This window comes from Lampetra planeri, chromosome 60 (assembly GCF_965212315.1).
Source record: "Lampetra planeri chromosome 60, kcLamPlan1.2.h2, whole genome shotgun sequence".
Lineage (NCBI taxonomy): Eukaryota > Metazoa > Chordata > Hyperoartia > Petromyzontiformes > Petromyzontidae > Lampetra > Lampetra planeri.
In genome coordinates this window covers 4,822,893-4,844,288 of record NC_136166.1, presented here as the reverse complement: position 1 = coordinate 4,844,288, position 21,396 = coordinate 4,822,893, and the positions used below count along the sequence as shown (strand labels likewise).

The following is a 21,396-nucleotide window of genomic DNA, read 5'->3' as shown; positions in this document are numbered from 1 at the left end:
AGGTCCCATGATGCACCATTACCTTGTTATAACAAGTGCAATTTAATTCTAAAATAAAACATCTTAAAGTTACCAATAATAAATTACAGTCGGCTTTACTTAACCTTTCAAATTCTTCAGTTACTTCTTCAGTTTTTTTCTTAGAAAATATATGCAGTCCCAACATTGTAATGTTTAATGTTATACACGGCGTGATTATTCATGCCAACTGCATCAACAACTTCCCAAGCTCTGCAGTCCTCTATGTATCAAGACGCTTCCAGCCAATTAACGAGCGGAAATGTGCGGGGAGGAAATTAGATCATCGGGAGGAAACCCAGGCACGGAAAAAGAAGTTAAACTTGTTTTGATTGGCTAAGTCAAGTGGTGGAGGGTTATAGTAAAAAAATAACTTTATACTCAAGACGATATAACCCAAAATAAACCAATTATGACTCCGATTGCATTCGCTTCATCCCAGGCACATTTTCTCTCCAACCATTCATAACCTCATCACCTCATCACAAAATAAACAATGTGCCCATTAAATTTTGATTTAATGCTTTCGTGACTGCCGGGATTCATATTCTTGGTTCTTCCGGTAAAGTCAAGTAGAAGGGAAATAATAAAATAATACAAATATAAAACAATACAATTCTCACGACGTTTCGACTGCAACACAAGCAATCATCATCAGGTGTGAAATCCACAGGACTTTTTTCAAATTTTCTTGCTGTGGATTTCACACCTGATGATGATTGCTTGTGTTGCAGTCGAAACGTTGTGAGAATTTTATTTTTATATTTTTATCATTTTATTGTTTCCCTTCTACGTGACTTTACCGAAAGAACCAAGAATATAATGTGCCCATTGTTTATTGTTAATATTAGTTAATATTAGTTAATATTAGTTCTTTAAGCACGAAGTTTGCCTGCACCTCTGACGTGTTTGATTCCACTCCTTGTTGCCTGTTCCTCCAATACGGGATTACCTTGATGTTTATATTCTTAGGTTTTTTCGGTAAAGTCACGTAGCTATCGTGCTGTGACGGTTCCACCTGAAGACGGAAACTTGTGTTGCCTCCGAAACGTCGTGATTTTTATTTTATTTAACTTTTATTAATTTTAATTTTTTACCTACGTGACTTTACCGAAAAAACCTAAGAATATGAATCCTTGCAGTCACGAAAGCTTCAAATCTAGAATTAACACCTTGATGTTGTCCGTTGCTCTCGTTCTGTGCCGACAACACCGCGGATCTCCGCGACGAACGAGCTGGGTAGCTGGCTAAACCCGACTTTCCCCCGTGTGACAAATAAACGACGATCGATAGAATGTTGAGACTGAAGACCTTTTCTCGCACAGCCGCAACAATGTTTTAATGAGACAATATTTCAGTTTTATATCGCAGTCATTCACTGAAGCTGCATCGCAAACAACCGCTGTAGCAATGCGTAACGCAGCACACAGTTTCTTTATGCACGGGATGCGTGAAATACAAAACAGCGGAAAGGCGAACCGGACCGACGCTGCTGACAATTGTTCAAGCTCTGCCCTCCTATAATCGGGGCTGTGTGGCCAACTCCAAAAGAGTCAAGCAGAATGTGGATGAACTTTAGGGACACTGGGGTTATGTACAGTAAACATCACAAAACGTTGGTTTCCGTAGCCAATACAAGGATCCGTCCCTGCATTTGGGTTCGGCCGGACGGGAGATTTGTTGAAATTCTCGTGATTAATCCTCGAACATCGCACGAGATCGTCACACTTACACCGCTCGTGAGGAGCTTTATCGGTCATAACTTGAACGACGAAACGCCGCGTGCTATTGACACCGTTGTAAACGTGTCAATTTTGCCGGGATGGCGGAGGAGGGATAACAAAAAGAACTTAGGATTTTCGTTACATCCCGTGGTGCCCAACCCAATAAACAAACGTGAATCGGTGAGCTTCACGCCGCTGCGCTGCGATGACGACAAATCTAACGACGCCGGGTACACCTCAACGGCCCCACGGGGGGCCTTTTTGTTGTCCCCCCCCCCGCACATCCGATGAGCGCCACTGGCTACGTTCAACACGCACGCACGTACGCACGCACGTCGGGTTACGCGCCGGCAAACAGCGCCTCCGTGGCGCCGGCAAACGAGCGCTCGAACTCGGCGTCGGAGAACCTGGAGACGGAGCGCCGGGCTCGCTCACGTAGCTGCCCGCGCTCGGCCGGTGGCAGCGCCAGGATGGCGGCCATGGCCTCGGCGTAGGCCTCCTCGCTGGCGGCCAGGTAGCCGGTCGCCGCTCCCTCCGCGGGCACGACGATGTCCAGTTTGGGGCCGCCCGAGTCGTGCGCTAGCACGACGGCGCCGGCGGCCATGCACTCCACCACACCTCCGGGACGCGCGAGCGGGGGGGGGGGGGAGACGCGGCAAAAAAGGGGCAAAGGTTCCCGTCGTTTAGAGCCTCAACACAAAATATTCTTGGTTCTTTCGGTAAAGTCAAGTTGAATGGATATAATAAAAATACAACGTAATAAAATAATTATATTATTATACTATATTCTTTTATTATGTTTTATTTTTATTATTTCTATTCTACATGACTTTACCGAAAGAACCAAGAAGATGAATCCCTGCAGTCACGAAAGCTTTAAATCGAAATCTTTTGGTAAAGTCACGTTGATAAAAAATGAGAATTTTATAAAAATTAAATAAAATAAAAGCAAAAAACCCACGACCTTTCGACCGCAACACAAGCGGTCTTCATCAGGCGGAGAGAAAAGAGGGGGGAAGCCTCCAAATGCAACTGCTTATAATGACGGCTTCCAAAGTTGTGAGTGGGCAGGGGACGAGAGTTGCGAGGCAGCAGCAAGGAAATCTGTGCGGTGTAACCAGCGTGGGCGGGGCAGCCAGTGCCAATGTCGGAGTAAAGCGCGAGATAGAGGTGAGGCTGAAGGCGAGGGGAGCAGTCCAAGTGTGTTAGACAATGGGGGGAGGAAGGGGGTAGAGATAGGGGGAGAGAGAGGGGGGGAGAGATAGGGGGAGAGAGAGGGGGGGGGAGAGATAGGGGGAGAGAAGGGGGGGGGAGAGATAGGGGGAGAGAGAGGGGGGGGAGAGATAGGGGGAGAGAGAGGGGGGGAGAGAGATAGGGGGAGAGAGAGGGGGGGGAGAGATAGGGGGAGAGAGAGGGGGGGAGAGATAGGGGGAGAGAGAGGGGGGGGGGAGAGATAGGGGGAGAGAGAGGGGGGGGAGAGATAGGGGGAGAGAGAGGGGGATAGAGATAGGGGGAGAGAGAGGGGGGGGGAGAGATAGGGGGAGAGAGAGGGGGGGGAGAGATAGGGGGGAGAGAGAGGGGGGGAGAGATAGGGGGAGAGAGAGGGGGGGGGAGAGATAGGGGGAGAGAGAGGGGGGGGAGAGATAGGGGGAGAGAGAGGGGGATAGAGATAGGGGGAGAGAGAGGGGGGGGGAGAGATAGGGGGAGAGAGAGGGGGGGGAGAGATAGGGGGAGAGAGAGGGGGGGAGAGATAGGGGGAGAGAGAGGGGGGGGGAGAGATAGGGGGAGAGAGAGGGGGGGGGAGAGATAGGGGGAGAGAGAGGGGGTGAGAGATAGGGGGAGAGAGAGGGGGGGGAGAGATAGGGGGAGAGAGAGGGGGGGAGAGATAGGGGGAGAGAGAGGGGGGTAGAGATAGGGGGAGAGAGAGGGGGGGGGGAGAGATAGGGGGAGAGAGAGGGGGGTAGAGATAGGGGGAGAGAGGGGGGGGGAAGAGATAGGGGGAGAGAGAGGGGGGGAGAGATAGGGGGAGAGAGATGGGAGTAGAGATAGGGGGAGAGAGAGGGCGGGTGGAGATAGGGGGAGAGAGAGGGGGTAGAGATAGGGGGAGAGAGGGGGGTAGAGATAGGGGGAGAGAGAGGGGGGGGGAGAGATAGGGGGAGAGAGAGGGGGGGGGAGAGATAGGGGGAGAGAGAGGGGGGGGAGAGATAGGGGGAGAAAGATGGGGGGGAGAAAGATGGGGGGGAGAGATAAGGGGAGAGAGAGGGGGGGAGAGATAGGGGGAGAGAGAGGGGGGTAGAGATAGGGGGAGAGAGAGGGGGGGGGGAGAGATAGGGGGAGAGATAGGGGGAGAGAGAGGGGGGGGAGAGATAGGGGGAGAGAGAGGGGGGGTAGAGATAGGGGGAGAGAGGGGGGGGGTAGAGATAGGGGGAGAGAGAGGGGGGGGGAGAGATAGGGGGAGAGATAGGGGGAGAGAGAGGGGGGGGAGAGATAGGGGGAGAGATAGGGGGAGAGAGAGGGGGGTAGAGATAGGGGGAGAGAGGGGGGGGGTAGAGATAGGGGGAGAGAGAGGGGGGGGAGAGATAGGGGGAGAGAGAGGGGGGGTATAGATAGGGGGAGAGAGAGGGGGAGGAGAGATAGGGGGAGAGAGAGGGGGGGGTAGAGATAGGGGGAGAGAGAGGGGGGGTATAGATAGGGGAGAGAGAGGGGGGGGTAGAGATAGGGGGAGAGAGAGAGGGGGGTAGAGATAGGGGGAGGGAGAGAGAGGGCGGTAGAGATAGGGGGAGAGAAAGGGAGGTAGAGATAGGGGGAGAGAGGGGGGGAGAGATAGGGGGAGAGAGAGGGGGGTAGAGATAGGGGGAGAGAGAGGGGGGTAGAGATAGGGGGAGAGAGAGGGGGGTAGAGATAGGGGAAAGAGGGTGGTAGAGATGGCGGGGGGGGGGGGGCATTGCACCACGCTACACACATCCACACTGCTGACGGTAGAGGTTGACAATAAAACACAAATAAAGTCATGACCCAAAGTGGTTGATGACATCTTTCCAATGATTGCCGAGTTCATAACCATCGTCTCCGTTGAAATTGTGTCTGTCTGTATATATGGATGGCTTCGTGAACGAATCTTTGTTGATAGCCAGTCGGCTTGCAAAGTACCATCGTCTTAGAGAAATCAATTTCACGTGAGCCAGCCGCATTAAAGTAATGATCAGCCACGGCAGAAGTATTGGTCCTGCCGTGTTTGAAGTGCTGTTAGCTGCTTGTTTGTTGCATTTAATTCTAGATTTGAAGCTTTTTAAGGCCACTCAACAGAGACGATCTCCCTCTCTGTACCTGTGTTACTCTCTCTCTATGTATCTTGGTGATATCTGTCTGCTTATATGTCTGTCTATAGTTTTTCTGGTTAGAATTTTTTGTTGCTATTTCATTTATACCTGATGATGATTGCTTGTGTTGCAATCGAAACGTCGTTATTTTTTTTTACTTTTATCAATTTTAATGTTTTACCTATGTGACTTTACCGAAAAAACCTAAGAATATGAATTGTTGCATTTAGTTTGCGGTCCTTCCCCTGCACCTCCGATTAGCACGGTTGGCCATTTACGGTGCTAAAGAAGTTCAATATACATAGTACAAAAACAAAGATCCACCCAATAGCCTGAACAGCCTGTTGGGGAAAGTGCTGTTAGCGTGTAGCACCAATCAAGGTCAGCACCGCACACGAAGGGGTAGTGGCCAACACCATGCCCGGCCGCCTTTGTCTCCGTAGTAGCAATGTTAACACACCGCACAAGGTACTAATTTTAGGCTGAGTCGACCTAGGGGAGGCCCAGGACCGGTTCAAATAATCGTCACTGGTGTCGGCCGTGAGCGGGGATCGAACTCGGGTCGCCAGGTTCATAGCGCAGCACGCTAACCGCTACACTACCGCTCAATTGGCATCACACACAGCAGTAGCAAACATCGCCTCCGTACTCTCAAAACTTGGCAGGACCTTCCAGCAAAAGAACCCTCGACACTCATGAAGGCTTTCCTGGGTAAACAAGTCTAGTAGTATTCTTGGTTCTTTCGGTAAAGTCACGTAGAAGGGAAATAATACAATAATACAATTATAAAACAATAAATATTGTTAGGGTTAGAATTTTTATTGTTTCATATTTGTATTATTTTATTATTTCCCTTCTACGTGACTTTACCGAAAGAACCAAGAATATGAATCCCTGCAGTCACGAAAGCTTTAAATCAAAATGTAAATCTAGTAGTAATAATAATAACATTGTGTACATTCTATTAAAATTCCTCTCGTCAAGAACCTTCTCATCTGTGACTCCACAAATATCGACGGTGTCAGGCCGCCCTGCACGTCTTCTCATCGTCGCTGCATCGGCTCTCACACCACCGAGATATCATCACGAAGGCATTATTTCGATTTAAAGCTTTCGTGACTGCAGGGATTCATATTCTTGGTTCTTCTTCTTACTATTAAATTTCTATTAAAATTTCTTCCCTTTATTACTGCTAACCCTACCTCCTCCCTTTGTTGCTGCTAATCCTACATAATGCACGGGCAAAATATGACTTTGAGACCCCCCCCACCTCCTACGCATTCCACAAGTAGTGATTAATCCCATATTTGCATTTTACATAAATATGCTAAATTCCTCTGTTGATATGCAAATTCCTTTGTCAAGGCACCCTTCCTCCCCTAACCCAGCTTAACTATACGCTGCCAAGCATGGTGGTGTTCATTCAGACGCTGTCTTTCCGACAGACCTGTTCTTCACCTGAGGACGGCTGCTTGCGTTGTGGCCGAAACCTCGTGAGAATTGTATTTTATAATGTTTGATTTTTTTTATTTTATTATTTCCCTTCTACGTGACTTTACCGAAAGAACCAAGAAGAAGGCATTATTGATGGGCGTTATATTCATCCTATAATCAAGGGGCCCAGCTATTTGGTCATCCCAAACGTAATCGCGCAGCTGTTCCACCACATTTGTAAATATGGCCAATATTCACAAGGTGACTTTTGTGTGGGCCACCTCCATCCTGAATCCCTTCTATCTCAACTATGGATCTTCATCTCTCTATCTAAATCAGCTCAAGCCTCGCGTAAATCACGTGACTTCTGTGTGGCGGATGATTGCTGCAAAGTATAACCTGTGTTTGATCTTAAAGGTGCACTGAAAAATTATAATACTCCGATTGATGCTCCTGCTGTTGTGGAGTGACTCATGCAGCCAACTATGGCTGCAGGGTTTTGGTGGTAAATGTTGTTTGTCGTTTATTGTGAAAATTCCGTCACAGTTCCTATGATCACTGTTTCATTGCTTTATTTTGGTGATTTCGAAAAGTTTACTGGTTTGGCCATGTTCGTTTGTTGTAGTACTGAGTAAGACTGATGGCCTTAATCTAAGTTGTCTTGTGGTTGTTGTTGTTGTTGTTTGACTTGCATCCCACTGGGATTTTTGCACACAGCGTTGGTGTACGGTGCTTTTCTGCAATATTTTGCTGTCTTTTCTTGGTTTTTCTGTTTGCACTGTAGTCACATACTCACTTTAAGATGTTTTCTTGTTCATGTTTATGTTTTTTGTTTGTTGCGGTTGCACCCGATTCAAGAGCCGAATGGCTCACAGGGCTATACCTAATAAATGAACTTGAACTAAACCCCTCCCCTCTCCCAACTGCAGCCCCCTGAGAAAACAGACTGCTCCTCCGTGCAGGTCACTCCTGTTCGCTCATTCTGTACTCTCTTCTTTCTCTCTTCCCTCCCCTCTAATCACCCCCATCATCACCCTCTCATCATCCCCGACATGTTGGCACGAGCATTGCCTCTCCCGCTCCTCCTCCCCTTCCTGCTGCTCATCTTTAGACTTTCCGTCCTGGGGTCCCATCCCTCTCCCGTTCCTCTTTTCTTTCTCCATCAATTACATCCTCGACTCTACTCCCCTTCCCACGGTGCGGGGTACGGAGATTTACGTGCTGTTAAAAAAAAACAAGGCACAAGAGAAAAATAACACAAGGGATCAATGCGAGGTGACGGCGCGTGTGAGCGTGATACCTATTCCGAAGTGCTCGTTCCACATGGTGTGGAGACCGATGGTGGCTCGGCCCAACAGCGCTTTGAGCTCGGAGAAGGAAACTCCGATGTGGAATTCCACGCTGAGATCCAGGCCCAGAGACGCGGCCAGGGCTCGCAAGCCGTCCACCCTCTTCTGGTCCTCCCGGTCCCGACAACCACCCACCAGCACCAGCTGTCAATCACGCACACACGTACATCAGAAATGATACCAGCACCAACGGTCAATCACGCACACACGCACATCGGAAATGATACCAGCACCAACTGTCAATCACGCACACACGCACATCGGTAATGATACCACCACCAACTGTCAATCACACACACACATCAGTAATGATACCACTACCAACTGTCAATCACACACACACGCACATCAGTAATGATACCACCACCAAATGTCAATCACGCACACACGCACATCAGTAATGATACCATCACCAACTGTCAATCACGCACACACTCATCAGTAATGATACCACCACCAACTGTCAATCACGCACACACACACATCAGTAATGATACCAGCACCAACTGTCAATCACGCACACACACACATCAGTAATGATACCACCACCAACTGTCAATCACGCACACACGCACATCAGTAATGATACCACCACCAACTGTCAATCACACACACACACACAAATCGGGGAATACTGTGTCCGTCCGTCCGTCGTGCATCCCAAAATAAGAGGGGTGGGGCTGGTTGGAGAAGGGAGGGTGAGGAGGGGCTGGGTGGGGAGGGTGGGAAGGGGCTGGGTGGGGAGGGTGGGGCTGGGTGGGGGGTGGGAGGGGTGGGGCTGGGTGGGGAGGGGCTGGTCACCCCGTGGTGCCCTTATAAAACTCAACGTTTAACCTACTCACGCCGGCTTGTGCCCGCCCTCACAGTCGGCCATATTTGCGGAATACACCACGCCGCCGTTGACCCTGCAGGCCATTGACCGAGCAACCCAACGTTCCTACCAGCTCCCTCCGCAGGAATGTGTTATTACCATCTACCAGCACCAGCTCTGAATAATACACGCAGATTAGTAACCAAACCGGCACCAGCTGGCTGCTATACATTTCCACGTGATAAGCCACCTCGTTGAGCTGTCATTTGTGATAGCCAGGCCGCTTCTGAGAAAGAGCTACATCGCCTCGTGGCCCCTCACCTTGTAAAATAATAAAAATATTTAAAAATACTTTTTAAAAACACGCTTTAATGAAATGTACCGTACGAGTAATGGCAGAACTCCACGACTCCAGGAAGTGGCCCCGCAGCTTGCCATAGCGTAAGGGACCGTGGTGATTTCCAGGCAACGTGAGTTGAGCGTGGACAATTATACCCGTAAAAAAGATCGTTTAAAAAAATATATTTTTAATTTTCAATGATAGAATATAGTATTGTCATCAGTATGACATACCTATACCAAGTTTGCAGTCGATACGACATTGGGAAGACGGTTGAAATTGAGTTACAAGATTTTTTAAGGATACGACAACAGACGGAGTGAGTTCAATAAAAGCGTGTAATAAAAAGTGTCCCAGTAATAGTTGAACATTCACTCAGGCACGAGAGCTGCACAACCTGACAGCGCGTTCAGAACGACGGCCACCTTCACGCGCGCTCGCTCCGCGGGCGCCAACAACTCCTGGAGCCGGTGGAAGGCGCGGATCTGCAGGGCGTGATCCTTCTCCGGCCGGAACTGCGCCACGGACACTATCGTCAGCACACCACCACCGCCGCCCTCCTCCTGTCGCTCCAGCGGCAGCTCCAGGAAGGCGTCGACGTCGCACGGAGGGTACACGACGGCGGTGCGGTCGCCGCAGCGCCACAGCGCCAGCACGTGACCCAGCGTCCACGAGGAGTTGACCATCACGCAGCGGGCGCTGGAGCCCACCAGGCCATACAGCCACGCGAACAGCCGGTAGTAGACCACTTTTGTGCTGCTCAACAGGGGGCTGCGCGAGATGCGGCCGGCGTTGTTGAAGCGCGCGGATCGGTCCCGCACGACGTTCAGCATGTCGACGCTGATCGTGGGGTAATGGACGTAGCAGCCCACGCGGCAGCCGCCCAGGAAGCGGAAGAGGGGCATCACGAACGCGTAACCCATCGAGTCGATGAGGACGTGAGGCACACGGCGGCACAGCGCCTCCCATCCCAGCACGATGGAGCCCAGGCTCTGGCCCAGGAGGGTGAAGTGCGGATATCGCTCGGCCTCCACCAGGTATCGGCAGCGCAGGAATACGAAGTCGACGGGACGGGGAAGGGTGATGTTAAAGCGCTGGCGAGCTCCCTCGATGATCTGGGCTCCGGTGACTCCCGTGTCGCCCGTGTACACGACAAACACCGCGTCCTTGTACCTGCACCAAACGCAAACATCCCCCGTTGTAGCCTGAACAGACTGATGGGGCAAGTGCTGTTAGGGAGTAACGCCGATGAAGGCCGACACGGCACATGAAAGGGGTGGGTGGCTTCACTAAGCACGGCCACCTTTGTCTCCCTAGTGACGAAGTTGACACATTACACCAGGTATTCATTTGAGTAGGATCTCGAAAAGGAATGCAACTCAGGTTATCGGGTTGGTAGCACGGTGTACTAACCAGGACGCCAACACTTCCCCTACATCACAAAGACAAATACCTGCATGACGCAAACACCTGGTTAACGCGACAGCACTGGTTGACTCAAGAACGCTTGAAGTCACATCTCATATCAACACATTTGAAAGGGCACTCCCTGTGGCAGCTGTCCATGGGCTGCACGAGGTGACTCAGCACCTGGCCTGCAAACGGGCATCAGTCTGCCAGTAGGGGGCAATGATTGCTACATATAATTCCAATGGAGTATAATCCCAATTCAGAGACAAGACACGTGGAACAGACGGAGGGACAGACAAGAAGACGCAAGCAGACACACGTGGAAAAGATGCAAAAAGATGGGTGGAGAGATGCCATCTGTTCTAGATTTGAAGTTTTCGTGACTGCAAGGATCTTTGGTTTTTTCGGTAAAGTCACATAGGTGAAAATAAAATAAAAAACAAAATTAAATCACGATGTTTCGGAGGCAACACAAGCTTCCGTCTTCAGGTGGAACTGTCGTACAGTGATTTTGGCTGTAACAGTTCCGCCTGAAGATGATAGCTTGTGTTGCCACCGAAACGTCGTGATTTAATTTAGTTGTTTTTTTATTTTATTTTCACCTACGTGACTTTACCGAAAAAAACAAAGTGTAGAGATGCCATCTGCCTTACCTGGTATACAAGATAGTGGGTTCGATGCCGATCTTGACGGCTGCTTGCGTTGTGGCCGAAACGTCGTGAAAATTGTATCTTATTATGTTAAATTTTTATTTTTTTATCATTTCCCTTCTACGTGACTTTACCGAAAGAACCAAGAATATGACGTACGCGTACCTCATCGGAACGGGTTCATCTACTCACGCGCAGTAAACCGTAGAAGTGCCAGGAGCTCCGCTCTTACTTGCTCTGCAGGGTCCTCAGGGCGCACCACAGCACGCGCTCTCCACCGCCGCCGGCATTGCAGTACGGGTGGAAGAACGCCACCACCAGCGGCGCGTCGCTTCGGCTCGACACCATCCACTGGCGCACGAGGAAGAGCAGCGCGACGAGCGCCAGCATCAACACGACCAGGGCCAGCGCCAGCGGCAGGAGAATCGAAGCAAACAACCTGCGGCGCAGACGCACAGCTCACGGTTACGCATGGCGGTGGTTTTCTACAATGTGGGCGGGAAAAGCCACACAGCAGCAACGCCCTCCCCCCACCCGATCAGAGTATATTACACTGGTCAACACACTTTTCTGGCATAAGGTATTCCAACGGTTTTAAGGGAATTTTTTTCAGTTTTTGTCTATCACATCAGGTTTTTGAGATATCAAATATTGCATTTTCAATAAAAGCTGCAGAAGAAAAATATTAAATAAATGTGTATATCTACATAAAATTATATTATAAGCACACTATCCTAAAAATACAGCACCATATTTTAACACTAAAGCAGTCACTGACTCGCAACAACTTGCAATCATAAGTGACAGAGTTAATTTCGGGTAAAATCAATGAAAATGGGGTATGCCGATAGCATAAAAATGAGATGTGATAGAGCAAATCTGAGATCACATTTAGAATCAGCGCCCTGAAATTAGTCTAAAACAGCTGCAAAAGTCCAGGCCAGAAAAAAATATTTTGTTTTGTTGACCAGTGTTATCAATGCCGCCACTGCGGAACCAAAGCTGTGACGCTGGAATAGACACACACAGGTTAGCAGAGCGGTCGTGGCTACGCACGCCTGTTCAAGTTCATTTATTAGGTATAGCCCTGTGAGCCATTCGGCTCTTGAATCGGGTGCAACCGCAACAAACAAAAAACATGAACAAAAAACATCTTAAAGTGAATGTGACTAAGTGCAAACAGAAAATCCAAGAAAAGACAGCAAAATATTGCAGAAAAAAACACCGTACACCAACGCTGTGTGCAAAAATCCCAGTGGGATGCAAGTCAAACAACAACAACAACAACCATAAGACAACTTAGATTAAGGCCATCAGTCTAACTCTGTACTACAACAAACAAACATGGCTAAACCAATACACTTTTCGAAATTACCAAAATAAAGCCATGAAAGCAATGAAAAAGCAATCATAGGAACTGTGACGGAATTTTCACAATAAATGGCATAAACATGTACTACCAAAACCCTGCAGCCACAGTTGGCTGCATGAGCCACTCCACAACAGCAGGAACATCAACCAGAACTGCGTGGAGGAGAGGGTCGGTGGATGGCACAAATGTTGCGAAAACTCCTTTCCCGTTGGGCATGGAGGTGCTGTACCCTGGCCCCCGCCACAATGCAGTCCAGCAAGTGGACTGATCGCCATCTGTTTCCATCTATACGGGGATTGGGTGTTGTCCCCTTGCACGCACGTGTGGGTTTTCCCCGGGTGCTCCGGTAAACATCTTGAAGTAAAAATCCATGGCGTCAGGGCCCTGCTGAAAACGAGTCCCAACCACTCGGGGTTATTAATTTGTTTGTTAACTGCGAGCCCGTGAGTGGCACGGCTCGAGCCGAGGGTGTCGTGCTGGGGACGTGGTGGCGTGGCACGGCACGGCTCCCCACCGGTAGTGAAAACGAGGCCAGCGCCAATTTAATTTTTTAATTCTAATTTATTTAACTATTTTTCTTTAGTATTTTTATCGTGTTTTTTTGCTTTTATTATTTTCAATGTATTATTTTATATATATATCTTTAAAAAAAAAAGGTTTACTATCTACGTGACTTTACCGAAAGAACCTGCAGTCACGAAAGTTTTAAGTAAAAATTTCAAGCCAGTGCCAGCGTTCAAAAACAAAGACCCCATCACCCGCACAGCCTTGAACACTGTTGGGTCAAGTGCTGTTAGTGAGCACCTGTGAAGACCGGACCGGTACACGAGGGGGTGGTGTGGCCAGCACCAAGCCCGACCGCCTTTGTCTCCCCAGTGGCGATGTTTATACATCACTGCACCGGGTGCTCATTTGGGGCTATGTCGACACCAGCGTTCACACAGACACATTGAAACGAGCAACGTGGGCCCCCCCCACCCCCGAGACCCCACGACACCTCGGCCTCAGGCCTGCCGCACACTCCACGCCGGTGTTCTTCGTTGCAAGGGGCCCGTCCATAAATGACGTCACGCGATTTTGGACGATTTTTGACCCCCCCCCCCCCTTCGTCACACGGCGTCACAAAAAGTCAGACCCCCCCCTCAAATATGACGTCACAAAGCTCTGCCCCCCTCCCCAAAATAAAACATGCTTCAAATCGCTTTAAACTATTGTCATTGTAGTGCGTATTTAATGTGGCGCTGCACTCTGATGTTGTATGAGAAAACATTTATTTAAAAGTCTATTTAATTAAGTAGAACGTGTTGTCTATATTTAAAGTTGCGCATTTTGATGTGACGTCACAAATGTCTGACCCCCCGCCCCCTAGGTGCGTGACGTCATTTATGGACGGCCCCATAGACAAATAGTGCGAAAACAACCCGTACCATCATGCTGTCAAAACCGCAATTGTTTCAAATGTGTGGTGGGCCCTCACGCTGTGTCCACACGGACCCAAGACTCACAACTGTCTGGTCATGGACCTGGGCCGCCACTGCTATTGACAGCATATGGGGGGATGGTGGGGGGAGAAACACAAACAGAGGGGCAGACAGAGGGAACAATGTGGGGGGGGGGGGTCAGAGGGACACAGGGGGGGGCAGACAGAGGGACACGGGGGGGGGGCAGAGGGACACGGGGGGGGGGAGGAGCACGGGGGGGGCAGATAGAGGGACACGGGGGGGGGGGGGCAGAGGGACACGGGGGGGGCAGACAGAGGGACACGGGGGGGGGCAGAGGGACACAGGGGGGGGGGAGGAGCACGGGGGGGGCAGATAGAGGGACACGGGGGGGGCAGAGGGACACGGGGGGGGCAGACAGAGGGACACGGGGGGGGGGGCAGAGGGACACGGGGGGGGGGGGGGAGGAGCACGGGGGGGGGCAGCCAGAGGGACACGGGGGGGGGGCAGACAGAGGGACACGGGGGGGGGCAGGCAGAGGGACACGGGGGGGGGGCAGAGGGACACGGGGGGGGCAGACAGAGGGACATGGGGGGGGGGGGCAGATAGAGGGACACGGGGGGGGGGCGGGCAGAGGGACACGGGGGGGGCAGGCAGAGGGACACGGGGGGGCAGAGGGACACGGGGGGGGGCAGACCGAGGGACACGGGGGGGGGGCAGAGGGACACGGGGGGGGCAGACAGAGGGACACGGGGGGGGGGCAGAGGGACACGGCGGGGAGGGGGGCAGAGGGACACGGGGGGGGGGAGACAGAAGGACAAACAAGAGGGGGGTTTGGGGCAGGAGGGGGGGGGCAGCGGGGGGCTCACTCCGTGTCCCCAACCCCCGCCGTCACCTGATGGCTCCGTGCACAGTCTCCGCCGCGTCCATGCCCGCACGCTGTCTCTGTCTGTGTGTCTGTGTCTCTCTGTCTCTGTGTGTCTCTCTGTCTGTCTCTCTGTCTCTCTCTGTGTCTCTGTCTCTCTCTGTCTCTGTGTCTCTGTCTCTCTCTGTGTCTCTGTCTCTCGCGGGCGGCTGCCGCAGCCAACAGCGAGGGGAGCGCTCCAGCGACGTCACGACGAGGGGCAGGAAAGTCTGGGGGGTGGGTGGGAGGAGGAAGCACGTGACGTCACATCCTCATCATGATCACCACCACCACCAACAACCACAACAACCACCGGGCAGCAGCAACAGCGGGTGACGTCGCAAGGCACCGAGTCGCCGTGACGTCACATCCTCACCAACACCAACAACAACCAACGGGCAGCAGCAACAGCGGGTGACGTCACAAGGCACCGAATCGTCGTGGCGTCACATCCTCATCAATAACAACCACAACCACAGAGCAGCAGCAACAGCGGGTGACGTCACAAGGCACCGAGTCGCCGTGACGTCACATCCTCACCAACACCAACAACAACTAATTTTAGATTTGACGGAGACTTGTGTTGCCTCCGAAACGTCGTGATTTTTGTTTTATTTTATTTTCATTCATTTTGATGTTTTACCTACGTGACTTTAACGAAAAAACCTAAGAATAAGAATACCAACAACAACCACAACCAACGGGCAGCAGCAACAGCGGGTGACGTCACAAGGCACCGAATCATCGTGACGTCACATCCTCATCAACAACAACCACAACCACCGGCAAGCAGCAACAGCGGGTGACGTCACAAGGCACCGAGTCGCCGTGACGTCACATCCTCATAATCCTCTTTCCGCCTCCGCCTCCTCCTCGTTACGTCATCAGCAAGCGACTTCCAGCGCGCGCCATCGCGTCGCGGTAACATCGTCATCACCGGTCACATCGTTGACAATCACCACCATCAGTAGCATCAAACAACACCACCACCGTCAAACAACACCACCATCAACAACACCATCAACAACACCACCATCAAACAACACCACCGTCATCATCACTACCGTCAAACAACACCACCATCACCACCGTCATCATCACTACCGTCAAACAACACCACCATTATCAGCGTCACCACCACCATCAGCAGCATCAGCATCAAACAACAACACCATCAGCAACACCATCATCACCGTCACCACCACCACCGTCACCACCACAATCATCAGCAGCACCATCATCATCACCACCAGCACCACCAGCACCACCACCACCACCATCATCACCAGCATCAGCAACACCCTCGTCCACCGTGCGGCTGGGTTACGGGTCGCGCGGGGCCAGGGCGTCCCGACTCTCATCCCCCCCTCATCTCCCCTCTCATCCCCTCCGACTCTCATCCCATCGGATTGCGCAGTGGACGCGAAGCTTCCGGCCTCAGCTCTGAGGTAACGACCCGGGGGTGATGGGGGTGACGAGGTAGAACAGTCGAGCGAGGTTGTCTGCAGATGAGACTCACAGGGCTGAGAGAGAGAGTTCAGTCCAGCAGTGGATCGTGGGTTCAAGAGCTGGAGTGGATCTTGGTGGGTGGGTGAGTGAGATGGTGGGTGGGTGAGTGAGACGGTGGGTGGGTGAGTGAGTGAGACGGTGGGTGGGTGAGTGAGTGAGATGGTGGGTGGGTGAGTGAGTGAGATGGTGGGTGGGTGAGTGAGTGAGATGGTGGGTGGGTGAGTGAGATGGTGGGTGGGTGAATGAGATGGTGGGTGGGTGAGTGAGTGAGATGGTGGGTGGGTGAGTGAGATGGTGGGTGGGTGAGTGAGATGGTGGGTGGGTGAATGAGATGGTGGGTGGGTGAGTGAAGATGGTGGGTGGGTGAGTGAGATGGTGAGGGAGTGAGTGAGATGGTGGGTGAGTGAGTGAGATGGTGGGTGGGTGAGTGAGATGGTGGGTGGGTGAGTGAGATGGTGGGTGGGTGAGTGAGATGGTGGGTGGGTGAGTGAGATGGTGGGTGGGTGAGTGAGATGGTGGGTGGGTGAGTGAGATGGTGGGTGAGTGAGTGAGACGGTGGGTGAGTGAGTGAGACGGTGGGTGGGTGAGTGTAATGGTGGGTGAGTGAGATGGTGGGTGGGTGAGTGAGATGGTGGGTGAGTGAGTGAGATGGTGGGTGGGTGAGTGAGTGAGATGGTGGGTGGGTGAGTGAGTGAGATGGTGGGTGAGTGAGTGAGATGGTGGGTGGGTGAGTGAGTGAGACGGTGGGTGGGTGAGTGAGTGAGATGGTGGATGGGTGAGTGAGTGAGATGGTGGGTGGGTGAGTTAGATGGTGAGTGAGTGATGTGGTGAGTGAGTGATATGGTGGGTGGGTGAGTGAGTGATATGGTGGGTGAGTGAGTGATATGGTGGGTGGGTGAGTGAGATGGTGGGTGGGTGAGTGATATGGTGGGTGGGTGAGTGAAGAGGGTGGGTGAGTGGGTGAGATGGTGGGTGGGTGAGTGAGATGGTGGGTGAGTAAGTGAGACGGTGGGTGAGTGAGTGAGACGGTGGGTGGGTGAGTGAGATGGTGGGTGAGTGAGATGGTGGGTGGGTGAGTAAGATGGTGGGTGGGTGAGTGAGATGGTGGGTGCGTGAGTGAGATGGTGGGTGAGTGAGTGAGATGGTGGGTGAGTGAGTGAGATGGTGGGTGAGTGAGATGGTGGGTGGGTGAGTGAGATGGTGGGTGGGTGAGTGAGTGAGATGGTGGGTGGGTGAGTGAGTGAGACGGTGGGTGGGTGAGTGAGTGAGATGGTGGATGGGTGAGTGAGTGAGATGGTGGGTGGGTGAGTTAGATGGTGGGTGAGTGAGTGATGTGGTGAGTGAGTGATATGGTGGGTGGGTGAGTGAGTGATATGGTGGGTGAGTGAGTGATATGGTGGGTGGGTGAGTGAGATGGTGGGTGGGTGAGTGATATGGTGGGTGGGTGAGTGAAGAGGGTGGGTGAGTGGGTGAGATGGTGGGTGGGTGAGTGAGATGGTGGGTGAGTAAGTGAGACGGTGGGTGAGTGAGTGAGACGGTGGGTGGGTGAGTGAGATGGTGGGTGAGTGAGATGGTGGGTGGGTGAGTAAGATGGTGGGTGGGTGAGTGAGATGGTGGGTGCGTGAGTGAGATGGTGGGTGAGTGAGATGGTGGGTGGGTGAGTGAGATGGTGGGTGGGTGAGTGAGATGGTGGGTGGGTGAGTGAGTGAGATGGTGGGTGGGTGAGTGAGTGAGATGGTGGGTGGGTGAGTGATATGGTGGGTGGGTGAGTGAGTGATATGGTAGGTGGGTGAGTGAGTGATATGGTGGGTGAGTGAGTGATATGGTGGGTGAGTGAGTGATATGGTGGGTGAGTGAGTGATATGGTGGGTGAGTGAGTGATATGGTGGGTGAGTGAGATGGTGGGTGGGTGAGTGAGATGGTGGGTGGGTGAGTGAGATGGTGGGTGAGTGAGTGAGATGGTGGGTGGGTGAGTGATATGGTGGGTTAGTGAGTGATATGGTGGGTGGGTGAGTGAGATGGTGGGTGAGTGAGATGGTGGGTGAGTGAGATGGTGGGTGAGTGAGATGGTGGTGGGTGAGTGAGATGGTGGGTGGGTGAGTGAGTGAGATGGTGGGTGGGTGAGTGAGTGAGATGGTGGGTGGGTGAGTGAGTGAGATGGTGGGTGGGTGAGTGAGTGAGATTGTGGGTGGGTGAGTGAGTGAGATGGTGGGTGGGTGAGTGAGATGGTGGGTGGGTGAGTGAGGTGGTGGGTGGGTGAGTGAGATGGTGGGTGGGTGAGTGAGTGAGATGGTGGGTGGGTGAGTGAGTGAGATGGTGGGTGGGTGAATGAGATGGTGGGTGGGTGAAGGAGATGGTGGGTGAGTGAGTGATGTGGTGGGTGAGTGAGTGATATGGTGGGTGAGTGAGTGAGTGATATGGTGGGTGGGTGAGTGAGTGATATGGTGGGTGAGTGAGTGAGATGGTGGGTGGATGAGTGATATGGTGGGTGGGTGAGTGCAGAGCGTGGGTGAGTGGGTGAGTGATATGGTGGGTGAGTGAGTGAGATGGTGGGTGGGTGAGTGAGATGGTGAGTGGGTGAGTGAGATGGTGGGTGGGTGAGTGAGTGAGATGGTAGGTTGGTGAGTGAGATGGTGGACGGGTGAGTGAGATGGTGGATGGGTGAGTGAGATGGTGGGTGAATGAGTGATATTGTGGGTGGGTGAGTGAGTGATATGGTGGGTGAGTGAGTGAGTGATATGGTGGGTGGGTGAGTGAGTGATATGGTGGGTGAGTGAGTGAGTGATATGGTGGGTGAGTGAGTGAGTGATATGGTGGGTGAGTGAGTGAGATGGTGGGTGGGTGAGTGAGATGGTGGGTGAGTGAGTGAGATGGTGGGTGAGTGAGTGAGTGAGATGGTGGGTGAATGAGTGAGTGAGATGGTGGGTGGGTGAGTGAGTGAGATGGTGGGTGGGTGGGTGAGATGGTGGGTGGGTGAGTGAGTGGTGATGGTGAGTGAGATGGTGGGTGAGTGAGATGGTGGGTGGGTGAGTGAGTGGTGATGGTGAGTGAGATGGTGGGTGAGTGAGTGATATGGTGGGTGATTGAGTGAGATGGTGGGTGGGTGAGTGAGATGGTAGGTGAGTGAGTGAGATGGTGGGTGGGTGAGTGAGTGGTGATGGTGAGTGAGATGGTGGGTGGGTGAGTGAGATGGTGGGTGGGTGAGTGAGTGGTAATGGTGAGTGAGATGGTGGGTGGGTGAGATGGTGGGTGGGTGAGTGAGTGGTGATGGTGAGTGAGATGGTGGGTGAGTGAGTGATATGGTGGGTGAGTGAGTGATATGGTGGGTGATTGAGTGAGATGGTGGGTGGGTGAGTGAGATGGTAGGTGAGTGAGTGAGATGGTGGGTGAGATGGTGGGTGGGTGAGTGAGTGATATGGTGGGTGAGTGAGTGATATGGTGGGTGAGTGAGTGATATGGTGGGTGAGTGAGTGATATGGTGGGTGAGTGAGTGATATGGTGGGTGAGTGAGTGAAGAGAGTGGGTGAGATGGTGGGTGAGTGAGTGAAGATGGTGGGTGGGTGAGTGAGTGAGATGGTGGGTGGGTGAGTGAGTGAGATGGTGGGTGAGTGAGTGAGATGGTGGGTGGGTGAGTGAGATGGTGGGTGGGTGAATGAGATGGTGGGTGGGTGAGTGAGATGGTGGGTGGGTGAGTGAGATGATGGGTGGGTGAGTGAGATGGTGGGTGGGTGAGTGAGATGGTGGGTGGGTGAGTGAGATGGTGGGTGGGTGAGTGAGATGGTGGGTGGGTGAGTGAGATGGTGGGTGGGTGAGTAAGATGGTGGGTGGGTGAGTGAGATGGTGGGTGGGTGAGTGAGATGATGGGTGGGTGAGTGAGATGTTGTGTGAGTGAGTGAGATGGTGGGTGAGTGAGATGGTGGGTGAGTGAAGATGGTGGGTGAGTGAGTGAGATGGTAGGTGAGTGAGTGAGTGAGATGGTGGGTGGGTGAGTGAGATGGTGGGTGGGTGAGTGAGATGGTGGATGGGTGAGTGAGATGGTGGGTGGGTGAGTGAGATGGTGGGTGGGTGAGTGAAGATGGTGGGTGGGTGAGTGAGATGGTGGGTGGGTGAGTGAGATGGTGGGTGGGTGAGTGAAGATGGTGGGTGAGTGAGTGAGTGAGATGGTAGGTGAGTGAGATGGTGGATGGGTGAGTGAGATGGTGGATGGGTGAGTGAGATGGTGGGTGAATGAGTGAGATGGTTGGTGGGTGAGTGAGATGGTGGGTGAGTGAGTGAGATGGTGGGTGGGTGAGTGAGATGGTGAGCTAGTGAGTGAGATGGTGGGTGGGTGGGTGAGTGAAGACGGTGGGTGGGTGAGTGAAGATGGTGGGTGAGTGAGTGAGTGAGATGGTAGGTGAGTGAGATGGTGGGTGGGTGAGTGAGTGAGATGGTGGATGGGTGAGTGAGATGGTGGATGGGTGAGTGAGATGGTGGGTGAGTGAGTGAGATGGTTGGTGGGTGAGTGAGATGGTGGGTGAGTGAGTGAGATGGTGGGTGGTTGAGTGAGATGGTGAGCTAGTGAGTGAGATGGTGGGTGGGTGGGTGGGTGAGTGAAGACGGTGGGTGGGTGAGTGAGATGGTGAGCTAGTGAGTGAAATGGTGGGTGGGTGAGTGAGATGGTGGGTGGGTGAGTGAAGATGGTGGGTGAGTGAGTGAGATGGTAGGTGAGTGAGATGGTGGGTGGGTGAGTGAGTGAGATGGTGGATGGGTGAGTGAGATGGTGGATGGGTGAGTGAGATGGTGGGTGAGTGAGTGAGATGGTTGGTGGGTGAGTGAGATGGTGGGTGGGTGAGTGAGATGGTGGGTGGGTGAGTGAGATGGTGAGCTAGTGAGTGAGATGGTGGGTGGGTGGGTGAGTGAAGGTGGTGGGTGGGTGAGTGAGATGGTGGGTGAGTGAGTGAGATGGTGGGTGGGTGAGTGAGATGGTGGGTGGGTGAGTGAAGATGGTGGGTGAGTGAGTGAGTTGGTAGGTGAGTGAGATGGTGGGTGGGTGAGTGAGTGAGATGGTGGATGGGTGAGTGAGATGGTGGGTGAGTGAGTGAGTGAGATGGTTGGTGGGTGAGTGAGATGGTGGGTG

General features: G+C 52.4%; 2 protein-coding genes across 3 annotated transcripts in view; one reads left to right on the top strand and one right to left on the bottom strand.

The window, feature by feature from the left end:
- Positions 1-1,330: 1,330 nt before the first annotated feature.
- LOC144736271 (GDP-Man:Man(3)GlcNAc(2)-PP-Dol alpha-1,2-mannosyltransferase-like) lies at positions 1,331-15,127 on the bottom strand. Its single transcript, XM_078618899.1, has 5 exons — positions 14,763-15,127; positions 11,289-11,495; positions 9,422-10,169; positions 7,797-7,989; positions 1,331-2,360 (listed from the first exon to the last, which is right to left on the bottom strand). The coding sequence occupies exons 1-5, from the start codon at positions 14,795-14,797 to the stop codon at positions 2,083-2,085; spliced, it is 1,461 nt and encodes a 486-aa protein (XP_078475025.1). The 5' UTR covers positions 14,798-15,127; the 3' UTR covers positions 1,331-2,082.
- Positions 15,041-21,396, top strand: part of LOC144736269 (copper-transporting ATPase 2-like) — an 85,086-nt gene continuing 78,730 nt past the window's right edge. The window contains exon 1 of one of the 2 annotated variants that reach the window (XM_078618893.1): positions 15,041-15,692. The gene's annotated coding sequence lies outside the window, so the exon portion shown is untranslated. Of the gene's footprint in view, positions 16,220-21,396 lie in introns of both variants that reach the window. The other variant, XM_078618892.1, reaches the window with a different exon arrangement.

Coding starts and splice junctions, on each gene's coding strand:
- LOC144736271 (XM_078618899.1), bottom strand. CDS start 14,797: ATGGACGCGGCGGAGACTGTGCACGGAGCCATCAG. Junction 11,496..14,762: donor ACTGTGCACGGAGCCATCAG/GTGACGGCGGGG, acceptor TCTGCGCCGCAG/GTTGTTTGCTTCGATTCTCC. Junction 10,170..11,288: donor CTGAGGACCCTGCAGAGCAA/GTAAGAGCGGAG, acceptor CGTTTGGTGCAG/GTACAAGGACGCGGTGTTTG.